General features: G+C 40.2%; 1 protein-coding gene across 1 annotated transcript; it reads left to right on the forward strand.

The window, feature by feature from the left end:
* Window positions 1-13,092: 13,092 nt before the first annotated feature.
* On the forward strand, window positions 13,093-14,040 carry LOC142246467 (olfactory receptor 13G1-like). The gene has a single exon (XM_075319560.1). It carries the CDS (start codon window positions 13,093-13,095, stop codon window positions 14,038-14,040), a length of 948 nt encoding a protein of 315 aa, XP_075175675.1.
* Window positions 14,041-14,401: the final 361 nt, after the last annotated feature.

Genomic DNA, 14,401 nt, shown 5'->3' on the forward strand with positions numbered 1-14,401 from the left:
AGTCAACGCAATCAGGCAGTGCTTAAATTAATATCCATTGGACAATGCAGTCACACAACTGCAGAGTTTCGGACCACTATCCAGTTCCAGTTTGATCAATAGCTGTCTCCACTGAACCTGGAGTCAGGGAAGATAACAGTGCAATCCTTGTTGCAACACTACGTTTGGGCGACATCACATGTGCATTGCATGGCTCACGTGCTCAATCTGGTTGTGCTGAAATGCCAGACCACATCCTCTGTGTTGATGGGACCATACTTTCCTGCTGTGCAAAGACACTATGGAGAAATAAGGCAGCAATTGTCGCCATTGTCCTGCTGTCTGCTTGAAATGTTTTTAAATCTCTAGACTCCAAAATGGGTCCCCAAGTTGTATCTTGTCTGTACTGGCAGGGGTATGGGAGCACCAGCCGTACACCTGTCAGTCATCCACCTCTATATTTCTTCTCTCAATACCCTACGAAGTTAATGGCTATGCCAAAACAGTGGTACTGCACTGTAAAACATATTTTTGCTGTTTTGAAAGCTTTCCAACTCCCTAAAGGTATTTTCAGTGCATTACATTTGGCCTGCCATTGAATCCAATGGGGTTTGGAAAGGTTCAATAACGGATCGGATTCGGTTCTATAAAGGTTCAACGAACGTACCTCTTGTTCAGTTTGGCAAACCAAATCATCTGTAGTGCTTAGTCTGCTTGTCTTCACCAAACTGCGGGCTTTCTTGTGCACCATCTTTAGAGAAGGCTTCCTTCAGAGAAGACAACCACACAGACCAGTTTGATGCAGTCTGTGAGTGATAATATAAAATGTAACATACCTGCTCCCTATTCACACCTGAAACCTTGTAATACTAATGTAGTGCCCCTGGAGCCATGAGGGAGCTACAAGGTACTGCATCCCCTCCGGGATGCAGGGCTAACCCTCAGGGACCCAGGAGACCAGTGCCAGTAACAACAAAAATATTCCAGTTAATCCCTGTTTTTCACCAAATTCCCCAAAGACTGGTGCCAGACTAGGGTTGGACCTAATGGATGGCCAGCTTGAGGTGGAGCCAATCCAGTCCTCTAGACGACCAGGTGGGAGGGGCAGAGAGTGGACAGAGAGAGTCAGAGTCAGAGTGAGTCAGTGACAGAGTGAGCGAGTGGAAGCACTGACAGGAGTGTGACGGTGACCAGAGGGCCCAGGCGTGTGGTTGCCGGTGGAGTACGGTCGAGTACGCCCGGAACCATAGCACCAATGGGGTACCGAATCCTAGGTCAGGCAAACCCTCCAGGCAGACCTGATAAAATCTGCACAGTGAGGGGACTATCAAAGACCTTACTGACCTTGAAGTTCAGGACACAGTAGCAACGGGAGAACCGGGGAACAGGACCAGAGACTCCGACCCCACAGGGTTCACGCTACTGAAATACGGACTACCGTTGAGAGACTGCCAGGAGGGGACCCCCAGATGTTCCAAGCCATGGGACCCACCAACCAGGGACAGGTGCAGGAGAAAGAAGCCACCAGGTCACTACACCGGCACTGGGATGAAGGGCCAGCAGTCAAGACCAGCCTTTCTCAGGTGACAAGTTTACAACAGACTGTGAGTAAAGGCACCAGTTATACTGCAACCCCTTATGTGGCTTAGCTTCTTTCTGCACCCATCTACATAACCTATCCTCTGGGGCCTGGCCCTGCTTGCGAAGGGCCTAACATCCAGGCTGCCACTAACACCAGCCACAGTAGGAAGAACTGTGCAGCAGCGGCTCCATCTACGTAGCCACAACCCGCAAGTGGCGTCACGTTATAAACTTTCATTTGATCTCCCCTGTAAATATACCCCTTTTTACACTAGAACTACTGGACTCGTGACACCTATATAGAAATACATAGTGCAAACTAGTCAAAATGACTACCTCAGTAGTTCTAGTGTTAAAAAAGCGTCTCCAGGGTCATGGAACTGGGCAACGGCCACCAAGTGACATCTCCCCAGCAGTACAGCGCCCGGGACCGAGTACCCCATAGCTCTCTGGGCAACACACTAATAACACATAATACCACAGGGGGAAAATGGCTAGTTTGGCACAATATGACAGTTTCACATAGTCGTGTACTCAATTCCGTTGGCAGCGGTTTAGATATTAATAGCTGTGTGTTGAGTACTTTAGAGGGCACACCAAATTTACTATCTTAGGCCTTGGCTCGACTTGATCATATGCTCATGACCCACAACTTCGGCTCTGCTACGAGTGTGATTGGATCACAGTTGCAGAGAAGAAGGAGAGAGAACTTTCTCCCTCTTCTCTGTGGCCTGTCTCGCCGTATATCGCACTGCATTCGGATGACATGTGGGTGTGGTTTGATGTTTCACACTCACTCATAGACTTGTATGAGTGCGTGTGATGCGACACTCGCTACCAAATGCAGCATGTTGCGATTCTTTTCACATGCCAATATGATGTTCACGGCCCCATAGTTTTACACTAGAGCGAGAGCAATCCGATGTTTTATCAGATTGCACTCGTCCATGTAAAACACAAGTGTAGCTGAGGCCTTATACAAACTCTACAGTAACTGTAAAGATGTAATAAAATATTTACAAAAATGGTAGGTGTGTAGTCACTTTTGAGATATACTGTAGTACTGAAAGCCAAATCTGCTGCTGGCTTGTCCAATAGGTATTCGTTTAAAGAGACTACACGGTATCTGTTGCTGCCACTGTCAAAGCCGATAGACAGCCATGCCAGCTAGCCACAAATCTACATTTTCACTCTGTTTTATAGCTGTAATGTGCTGCTGCTGACAGGACTGCCAGAGTGGGCCCAAAACTACCGTATAGCTCCTTGCCTGCTCTGTCATGTTCTATACTTTGTGATGTTTCACTGATGTTCAGGGTTTCTAAATTATACACAGGCAAGCAAAACCTTACACAGTTAGTCAATCAGAAGAAAATTGACTATTTTTGGCACTTTTGCACCTATACTGTTTGAAAACCTGATCCTTAACATTTTAAGTTGTCTACCATTTTGTGGCTGAATTGATGTGGTATCTAAACACTTCTACTCATTCATAAAATATTTAAGGAAGAAGAAATTTTAAAAATTGAATTTTTGCATTGTGAAAACCTAATTACAGTACCACACTCAAATTCAGTGAACTCTTTAGATTGATTCATTATTTCCCAAATGTTTGTATAGGTAGATTGTATGCCTAGGTTCTATATTTTATATACCAATGGCAATGATGCTGCATGAAAATCCTGAATTCAAAGTTTGAGTGTGTCCTAATATTTTTGTTGATATAATGTAGAATATATAGTATAGTGGCAGCAATAGCTGACCACTGGTATTATAGTATTTTAACTCCATTTTTATCCTTATTTTGAGGTTTTAAAATCTGTTTTTCATTAGTTAATTGGTTTGTTTGCATCTGTATTTGAGATTAGAGGCTAATGGTATAAATGCATTCCCTTTGTAACATGTTTAAATATAATTAATTGCAGCCCATTTGTGATGCCTAACCTTTCTATTCCCTCGTCATAATCTCTAAATCTCTTAAAGGTTCTTATATATATAACACTTATTTTTCCATGTGCTCTGTCAGCAATGCGATTGTTCAATCACCAGACAAGGTATTATCAGAGGAATTTAATATTATTTCAATGCAGCCTTTGGAAAGCTCTTTGGGTACACCCATCTGAATTTATTTTCTGTTACTCTGTTTAGCAATCTGAATAATTTATTTTATATTTTGATAAACCGGACATTTCTGAATTAAGTGATACTAAATACAGTACAGACCAAAAGTTTGGACACACCTTCTCATTCAAAGAGTTTTCTTTATTTTCATGACTCTGAAAATTGTAGATGCACATTGAAGGCATCAAAACTATGAATTGACACATGTGGAATGAAATACTTAACAAAAAAGTGTGAAACAACTGAAAATATGTCTTATATCCTAGGTTCTTCAAAGTAGCCACCTTTTGCTTTGATTACTGCTTTGCACACTCTTGGCATTCTCTTGATGAGGTTCAAGAGGTAGTCACTTGAAATGGTTTTCACTTCACAGGTGAGCCCTGTCAGGTTTAATTAATGGTATTTCTTGCCTTATAAATGGGGTTGGGACCATCAGTTGTGATGTGCAGAAGTCTGGTGGATACACAGCTGATAGTCCTACTGAATAGACTGTTAGAATTTGTATTATGGCAAGAAAAAAGCAGCTAAGTAAAGAAAAACGAGTGGCTATCATTACTTTAAGAAATGAAAGTCAGTCACTCCGAAAAATTTGGAAAACTTTGAAAGTGTCCCCAAGTGCAGTGGCAAAAACCATCAAACACTACAAAGAAACTGGCTCACATGAAGACCGCCCCAGTAAAGGAAGACCAAGAGTCACCTCTGCTACGGAGGATAAGTTTATCTGAGTCACCAGCCTCAGAAATCGCAGGTTAACAGCAGCTCACATTAGAGACCAGGTCAATGTCACACAGAGTTCTAGCAGCAGACACATCTCTAGAACAACTGTTAAGAGGAGACTTTGTGCAGCAGGCCTTCATGGTAAAATAGCTGCTAGGAAACCACTGCTAAGGACAAGCAACAAGCAAAGGAGACTTTTTTTGGGCTAAAGAACACAAGGAATGGACATTAGACCAGTGGAAATCTGTGCTTTGGTCTGTTGAGTCCAAATTTGAGATCTTTGGATCCAACCACCGTGTCTTTGTGTGACACAGAAAAGGTGAACGGATGGACGCTACATGCCTGGTTCCCACCGGGAAGCATGTAGGAGGAGGTGTGATGGTGTGGGGGTGCTTTGCTGGTGACACTGTTGGGGATTTATTCAAAATTGAAGGCATACTGAACCAGCATGGCTACCAAAGCATCTTGCAGCAGCATGCTATTCCATCCGGTTTGTGTTTAGTTGGACCATCATTTATTTTTCAACAGGACATTGACCCCAAACACACCTCCAGGCTGTGTAACGGCTATTTGACTAAGAAGGAGAGTGATGGGGTGCTACACCAGATGACCTGGCCTCCACAGTGAGCAGACCTGAACCCAATCAAGATGGTTTGGGGTGAGCTGGAACGCAGAGTGAAGGCAAAAGGGCCAACAAGTGCTAAGCATCTCCGGGAACTCCTTCAAGACTGTTGGAAAACCATTTCCGGTGACTACCTCTTGAAGCTCATCAAGAGAATACCAAGAGTGTGCAAAGTAGTAATGAAAGCAAAAGGTGGCTACTTTGAAGAACCTAGAATATAAGACATTTTTCAGTTGTTTCATACTTTTTTAAGTAATTCATTCCACTTGTTTTAATTCATAGTTTTGATGCCTTCAATGTGAATCTACAATTTTCAGAGTCATGAAATTTATTGTTCCAAACTTTTGGTCTGTACTGTATGTGTATTTATTTTTTTATTCTTTTAGTTTCAAAGGGGAAATAACAGGGAGATTTGAATTGTTATATATTTTTTTTATTTTTAAAAACTTTTTTCACACTTTTTATTGCATTTGCTAGTCTCCTTAGGAGACTTGAAGCTGTGGTCTTCCGATCACTTGAAATGATGACTTCCTATGAATGGCAACACATAGACGGCATTCACAGGAAGTTCATCATGACAAATACAGGGATCATCAGTTGACCCCTGGCTGACATCTGCATCCCACGATCAAGTCAAGGCTGCCGCCGATGGGAGCAGGGAATGATGTGCCCCCCACTGGTGAGTGTTAAATCCTACCGTCAGAAATTGAAATGATGAGAAAAAAAATTAAACTCTGCCTTTGTTTTATTTTTTCTTCTTCTTTTGTGGCAATCATTGAGAGGTAGAAAATGATTTGGAAACATGATTGTCCACTGTGATCACAGCAATACCAAACATGCATGGATTTTAATTTATAAATGATGAAAAAACAAATTCAGAATATTGTAAAAAAAAATTTGGTGTAGTCGTTTTCCGAGACTCACAATATTTTTATTTTTTTTCTGTTAAATGGGCTAAGTAAGGGATTATACTTTTATAAAGCAAGTTGCCATTTGTACAAACACAAATTAAATGTATATACAATGTCTTGATTGTAGTCAAGTGACCAAAAAATATTCTGTTTTTTTGTCAGCAAAAGTATTTTTATTTTTTGTATTGTTTATTTTTTATTAAACAATTTTTAAACATTAACCCCTTGGCAAGTTTTGACATTAATGACAAGGACAAATTTTAGAAATCTGACCAGTGTCAGTTTATGTGTTAATAACTCTGAAATGCTTCAATGGATCCCAGTGATTCTGAGGTTGTTTTTCGTGACATATTGTCATTCATATTAATGTTAAATTTAAGATGATTTTTTTTGTGTGAGTGTTTATTTGTGAAAAAAATGACATTTGGTGAAAATGTTGGAATTTTGCAATTTTCAAACTTTGAATTTTTATTCCTTTAAACCGAAGAGTTATGTCAGATAAGTTAGTTAATAAATATCATTTACCACATCTACTTTACATCTTCACAAGTTTTTAAACATTATTTTTTTAGTTAAGAAGTTAGAAGGGTTAAAATTTATCAGCATTTTCTAGCAAAATATACAAAACCATTTCTTTAAGGACCACATCAGATTTGATTTGATTTTAAGGGTCTTATGTGACAGAAAATACCCAAAAGTGACACCATTCTTAAAACTGCATCCCTCCAGCTGCTCAAAACCACATTCAGGAAGTATATTAACTCTTCAAATGCTTCACAGGAATTAATACAAAGTGGAATGGAAAACAAAATGTACATTGTATCTAAAAATGTTGCTTTAGTCCCAATTGATTAACTTTTACAAGGAATATGATGACAGAATGGACCCCAAATCTTGTTACACAGTTTTTCTGAGCAAGCTGATACCTTACATGTGGTCAGAAACCTGTATTTGATGAAACTACAAGGTTTGGAACGGAAGGAGCAATATTTGAATTTTGGAACACAAATTTGGCTGAACTTGACTGTGGGGACCATGTTGCATTTGCCAGGCCACTAAGGTACTAAAACACCAGAAACCTCCCTCAGTGACTCCATTTTGCAACTAGACTTGTCATGTATTTTTTTCAGGGGTATGGGAAGCATTTTGAACAAACAGGTACAGTGCTTTCCAGAATTTTATAACTTTAGGTCACATAGTGAAAATTTTATTTTTTTCAAAAAAATGTTGCTTCAACACCAAATTTCAAACTTTTACAAGAAGTAACACCAAAAAGTAGACTTCGGAGTTAGTTTTCCATTTTCTTTTGATTGATGGGATACCTCACATGTAGTCAAAAAATTCTGACAAACAGGAGGGCTCAGAACGGAAAGAGCAATATTTCTTGGAAAGCAAATTTGGCTAAAATAGATTGTGGGCACCATGTCGCATCTGTAGAGTCCGTGAGGTACAAAAACATCAGAAACCCCACCAAGTGACCCCATTTTTGAATCGACACAGAATTTATGTAGGCGTGTGTTGAGCATTTTCAGCTCATAGGTGCTTCACAGAACATTTTAAAATGTGGACGTGAAAACAATAGTTAATTTTTTTCCTCTAAAACTTTATTTTAGCCAAATATTTTTAATTTTGACAATGGATAATAGGAATAAACTGTATTGCGAGTGAGTGTGAGCAGGGAATAGACCCACTGGGCACAGAATACCTGAGAGGCATAAAAATGCCCACACCAGGTTTTCACCTGATGGTGGGGAAGCTGCTCTGCAGGTTGAAACCAGATGCTACTCACGGAAACTCAGTGTTGTTACAGCTGGCCCCAGGGGTTAGGACACTGTCAGTCTCAATTGACTCAGGCTCAGCCGATATGGTATAATGCAGAACGTCCGCTACAGCAGGAGAACGATGCAGCAGCAGCCAGTATTCCAGACTTGGCAGAAAGGGTATAAAGCTGCAGCGACCTGTATAGCAGACTTGGCTGATAGGATACAATGACAAGACTATGAAACAGACAAGTGTAAGTAACACAGTAGCAGCACATAAGTAAGGGGCCTGCACAACTATCTTTATGACAAGGCCAATTTTTTCACTTCTGACCTGTGCCACTGTGAGGTAATAACTAATGATGAGCAAACGCGCTTGCCCCTGCTAGATACTCGATCGTGCATCAGAGTACTCGGGTATGCTTGGTGCTCAGCCAAATATTGCATGTGATCCAATGTGTCGTTGATAATTGATTTGACACAAAAAACAGTCTCACTTCAGTGAATGATGGATGGGAACTGCCACTCTAGTGAGAGCTGCTTGCAGTTTCTGAATGACTCTCACTGGGGGGTAAAATCAACTTGTCTGGATGCTATTTGTAAAATAAAAAACAAAAAATATGCCCATCCTCCACCAGAAATGCTTTGTTTTTGAATGGCTGTGTTAGGTGGAGAGTAAAACTGCCAATCACTAATTGAATTCCATTATACTAATTATCCGATTCAACCTCGTCAGACCATCTGACTTGCTTGATTTGTGTCACGAGCACCCGAGCACTTTACTGCTTTCTCATAATTAGTAATAACTCTGGAACTTGGCTTCAATGGCTTACAGTGATTCTGGCAATGTTTTTTGTGACATATTGTAATGCATGTTAGAGGTAAATTTAAGATGATAATTGTTGCGTTTATTTGTGAAAATATTGGATATTTGGCAAAAATGTTGAAAATGTTGCAGTTTTCAAACTTTTAATTTTTATGCCCTTAAACCAGAGAGTTATGTGACACCAAATAGTTAACAAATAACATTTAAATTAAGTCTACTTTACATCATCTTAATTTTTGAAACGTAGTTTTTTTTTCCTAGGAAGTTAGAAGGGTTAAAAGTTTATCAGCAGTATCTTATTTTTCCAACATAATTTTCAAAACCTTTTTTATGCACCACATCACATTTAAAGTGACTTTGCAAGGCCAATGTGACACTATTCTAAAAACTGCAGCTCTCAAAGTGCTCAAAGCCATAGCAAAGAGGTTAATTTACCCTGCAGGTACTTCAGAAGAACTAAAGCAATGTGGAAGGAAAAAAATAAAGTTTTACTTTTCCCACAAAAATATTGCTTTAACGCAAACATTTTTAATTTTCACATTTTTGTCCACTCTATGATGAAAATATATAATTTTGCTATTTTTTTAATTTATTTGGTGTTCACTAAAGGATTAACTAGTGTGACAGTTTGACAGATCAGGTTGTTCAGGACGCAGCTATACCAAATAGTTGTACTAATTTTTAGTTTTCTTTTGTTTTTACATAAATATACATATTTCTTGGTTTCATATTTTTTCAATTTTTTTGTTCTTCATTTTCAGAATTTTTAAAAACAGTTTTACATTTTTTCTAATTTTTTTGCTTTTTTACTTACTCCTTATATGGGACATTAACTTTTAATACTGTGATTGCTGGTGTAATATATTACAATGCAGCAGTATTGCAATACATTGTAACTGTCAGTTTAATGTATAATAATACCCGCTGTGGTCTAAGAGGCTTCCCTTAGCCAGGTAACCCAGAGGTCATAATTTGACCTAGGGTTACAATGGTAGCTATCCGGCCTCCATGATCACATCATACAGCTAGCGTTTGGGTGGTAGAGGGAGTGATTACTATTATAAGGGCGGCTTTACACGCTGCGACATAGCTAGCCGATGCTAGCAATGGCGAGCGTGATAGCACCCGCCCCTATCATTATGCTGTTATGTGAAGATCGCTGCCATAGCGAACATTATCGCTACGGCAGCGTCACACGTACTTACCTGCTTGGCGACGTCGCTGTGACCGGCGAACCGCCTCCTTCCTAAGGGGGCAGTTTGCTCGGTGTCACAGCGACGTCACTAAGTGGCCGCCCAATCAAAGCGGAGGGGCGGAGATGAGCGGCACGAACATCCCGCCCACCTTCTTTCTTCCTCATTGCTGGCATGTGGCAGGTAAGGAGAGGTTCCACATTCCTGCGGCGTCACACGTAGCAATGTGTGCTGCCGCAGGGACGAGGATCAACTTCGCCCAAGCGACAGCAGCGATAATTAGGAGAGGACCCCCATGTCAACGAGGAGTGATTTTGGATGTTTTTGCAATGATCCAAAATCGCTCCTAGGAGTCACACACAACGAGATCGCTACAGCGGCCGGATGTGCGTCACAAAATCCGTGACCCCAACGAGATCGCTGTAGCGATCTCATAGCATGTAAAGCCCGCTTAAGGGGTTAAACAACCAAGGGCGGTGCAGTAAGTGATACATCACGGAATCAGTATCTCTTTCTCTACATAATGCTTTCTTCATATTAGGTGGCAAAAACCTGGTGACATATTCCCTATTAAGGATAATTCCCATCTTCATAGATGGGTATATTTTGAAAGTGTTTGTTCCAATTTGATCCATAATAAATTTCTGCGCCGTTCCCTTGCTATGCATATTTTACCGTTTTATTCTATATATCTCTTTGACTTCCTTACTGACCACTGCTGTAGTCTTGCATGGTGGCCTGACATGTACAGTGTTTACAAGCTCTTTTCTATAATTCATTGATCATAATTCATCCCCAAAGTTAATCAGCTCCTTTTGCACTGACAACCCCATAGCTTTACCTTATTAAAATCCAATGGAGTAAGAATAACAATATACAAAAGGAGAGCAGTTGTTGGCCTGACTTTATGAAATTTCTGCTGAAAATCATCCACAGTATATTTTACTGTTTACGTATGTTTCTGGCTTGAACTTGATGTCAAAACTAGAGATGGGCAGACTCACAGAAAATCGGGACTGGTGGGTCCCTGTTATATTTTCTTAAAATCCAGAAACCAGAGATTAAAAATGCTGGTAGAAGGGAGGGGGAGATAGAAGCGCATGCAATTTACTCACCGAAGCTGCTTCCAAGTCATGCATTTACTTGCCGAGCAGCCTTCATTGAATATGCACTACTTTCCCTGCCCACCGGTGCCTGTGATTGGTTGTAGTCAGCCATGCCCCACACTGAATAGCAGCGAGTCTGCTGACTGCTTCCATTCACAGGCACTATGCTCGTCTATATTGTAGGTCGGAGTCACACTGGCACATGGCATCAGATGTGAGAGCATTGGATGCAATATACTAATGACCCTTGGCTTAGGCTCTGCTGCAAGTGTGGTCCGAGTGTCATGTGACTAACCCAATCCTGTGATCGGATGACAGCTGCGGAGGAGAGGGAGGGATCGCTCCATCTACTCCATTGTTGGCCTGTGCATAACATCCAAGTGCAGTCCAATGCAGTCCAAGACTTGTATGGATGCAAGTGATAGAAGACTCGCTGACAGGTTGGTGTTACACTTGCGTGTGACTTACACGAGTATTGAGTCGCATCACCCGGCATGGCCTGCCGCTCTCTTGACAGGAGCATGCATCTGCATGTATTTCTAAGCAGCTGCACGCTTGCAACTGGAGAGTAGCAGGCCAGGTGATGTGACTTCATTCTCGCGCGAGTCACACGCAAGTGTAACACTAGCCTCAATCACAGCATGCTGCAATTTTTTCCTCAGTCCGATTAGAGCTGAGGAAATTCACAGATGTGAGCAGCAGCATTGTCTTACATAGGGCCAAGTGTAATGCGAGATTTTCTTACTTCACTTGTGCGAGTCATACGTCAGTGTAACTCTACCCGTACAGTAAAAATAAATACATTAAAAAATTGGCATAGGGTCCCCTCTATATTATAATACCAGCACAGATAAAGCCCACGGCCACAGGCTGTAGCCTCAGCCCTGAGCTAATCTTGGCTGTGTACCTAAATAAGAGGAATCACATACAGTTTTTTTTTCTTTTTTTAAATTATTTAAATAAATAATTTTAAAAAACAGTTCCCCCCAATTTTGATACCCAGGCAAGATAAAGCCCGCCAGTGGGGGGTTGATATTCTCAGACTGGGGAGGGCCATGGTAATTGGCCGCCCCCAGCCTAAAAATAGCAACCTGCAGCAGCCCAGGATTGTCGCATTTATTAGATTTGACAAGCCTGGCGCTTTACCCTGCTCTTCCCATTTCCCTGGTGCAGTGGCAATTGGGGTAATAAAAGGTTAATAACAGCCCAAAGCTGCTTCTAAGCCCTAGATTAGTGATGGCAGGTGTCTATGAGACCCCCATCACTAATCTGTAAGTGAAAGTAAATAAATACGGACACTTGAAAATCCTTTATTTGGATTAAAATACAAAAACCACCCTCTTTAACCACTTTATTAACTCCCTAAACACCCCTGCAGGTTTAATGCAATTCACACAAGGTCCCATGGCGATTCCAGCTCTGCTATATATCATTCACAGAGAGTGGCCATAGAGCATGACTGCCCACTGTGAGCTCCAGGGAAAGAATGAATAAGCTGTGATGAGCAATGACTGGTTGCAGGCATACACTGTCACACAGGCTGTGTGGGGGTTCATCTGACTGCAACCAATCACAGAAGCCAGGCCACCGGTGGGCGGGGAAAGCAGGGAAAGCAGTGCATATGTATGAGCAATGATGAGCTGCCCAGGGAATCTGCAGGAGCAGTGCACTGAAGCGACGGAGCCTTGGTAAGTATGAAGTGCTTGCTTCATTCTTGTTTCTTTATTTTTCCTTTATTTTTATTTTTTTTAATTTCTCAAGTGCCAGATCCAGATTAAACAGCCAGAATCCCGGGCCTGGCACCCTGGCAACTTTGAATCCGCGAGGATCCGGAGTTTTACAGTCCGGTCTGCCCATCATTAGTCACTTTTTTTAACCAAACTAGTTCTAAAGATTAGCTTATCTCCAGTTTGTCTAGTGTTTGTCTTTGCATTTTTGATATATGTGTCTATTAATTTGTCTTTCAATATTGTACATTTAGAAACATAAAATAGAAAATAATAAATAATTGGAATAATTTCTTTCTTCACAGAACCTAATGAAAAAACTTTGAAAGTGCATTGCAACAAAAATGGGCAATAAAGTCCTGAGGTTCAGACATTATTACATAATACTTCCTACTTTCTTCCATATTAAATAATTTATGTAATACAATTATTGTTTCTTCGGTAAATTTATGTTTACTTAATTAAGTAATCAAATAATAATTAACAAAAAAAAATCAATTGATCTGTATATTTATATTAGTTTCATAACAGAATTAAGAGCAATATAAAATGATGACCAATAGTTCTCTAGTTTCTGAATTTATTATATTAGGTTTGTCTACTCATCCAGAATTGGAAACCATGATTTTCATATTGTTCTTGGTTATTTACACAGTGGCTTTGATTGGTAATTTAATTATCTTTCTTCTCTCCATTCTTGACTCTGGACTTAATACCCCTATGTACTTCTTCTTAGGATTTCTGTCATTTCTTGACATATGTTGTACGTCAGCCACCGTTCCTAAAATGCTATCAGGCTACATAACAAAATCTAAGGTGATTTCATACTATGGATGTGTCGCTCAGTTATTCCTCTTCACTTGGCCCATGGGTATTGAGCTTTTGTTGCTTACTGTTATGGCTTATGACCGATACATTGCAATCCGTAATCCATTGCGTTACGCAACCATAATCAATCGTAAAGTTTGTATCAATATAGCAATTTTTATCACATTTCTTGGTTTTCTGAATTCAATGACACATACGTATTGCACCTTTCGGCTTCCATACTGTGGTGATAATAAGATCAATCATTTTTTCTGTGAAATAATGCCTTTGCTGAAACTCGCATGTGGAGACACATACATAAATGAGATTGTGTTATTTACAGCTGATTTCATCTTTGGCATTTGCTGTTTTGGCCTAACCGGTATTTCATATGTCTTTATTATTAGCACAATACTTAAAATACGTTCTGCTGAAGGGAAACGGAAAGCTTTTTCCACTTGTGCTTCTCACATAATAATTGTGCTCATGGGTTATGGGGCTGTTATTTTCACCTACATCAGACCTCGGTCTAGTCTGTCTTTAGAGAAGGATAAAATAGTGTCTGCTTTATATGCTGTAATAACACCAAGTCTGAACCCTATAATATATAGCCTAAGGAATAAAGAGGTGAAAGATGCGTTCAAAAGGACTATTAAGAGTCTGTTACTGCATAAGATTAAAAATATGACATAAAAAATGAATGGCATCTAGTGATTCAGGGTTTCATTTTTTCCGTGGAAGTATGAATATAGAGTTCTGTTATATTTAATATGATTTATGTTACAGTACATCTTTAGTTGGCAATAGCTAGCCAGTGCATTGAAGTGTTTATCTTAAATCTTACCGATGGCATCTCATCATGCCGAGCAAAATCTGCTCTGCACTGACGAGGACAAGCAACTGCAAAACGACTGTCTATAGAGGAATCATTTTTATTAAAGAATCTCTGGTTTGACTGATACGGAATTTTCTTTCTTTTAGAAGGAAGCTAAGTTTAATAGTTTAACCCCTTCAGCCCCAAGCCTATTTTGACCCTAAAGACCAGGCCATTTTT

Source organism: Anomaloglossus baeobatrachus, chromosome 1 (assembly GCF_048569485.1).
Source record: "Anomaloglossus baeobatrachus isolate aAnoBae1 chromosome 1, aAnoBae1.hap1, whole genome shotgun sequence".
Classification (NCBI taxonomy): Eukaryota; Metazoa; Chordata; class Amphibia; order Anura; family Aromobatidae; genus Anomaloglossus; species Anomaloglossus baeobatrachus.

Coding starts and splice junctions, on each gene's coding strand:
- LOC142246467 (XM_075319560.1), top strand. CDS start 13,093: ATGACCAATAGTTCTCTAGTTTCTGAATTTATTATATTAGGTTTGTCT.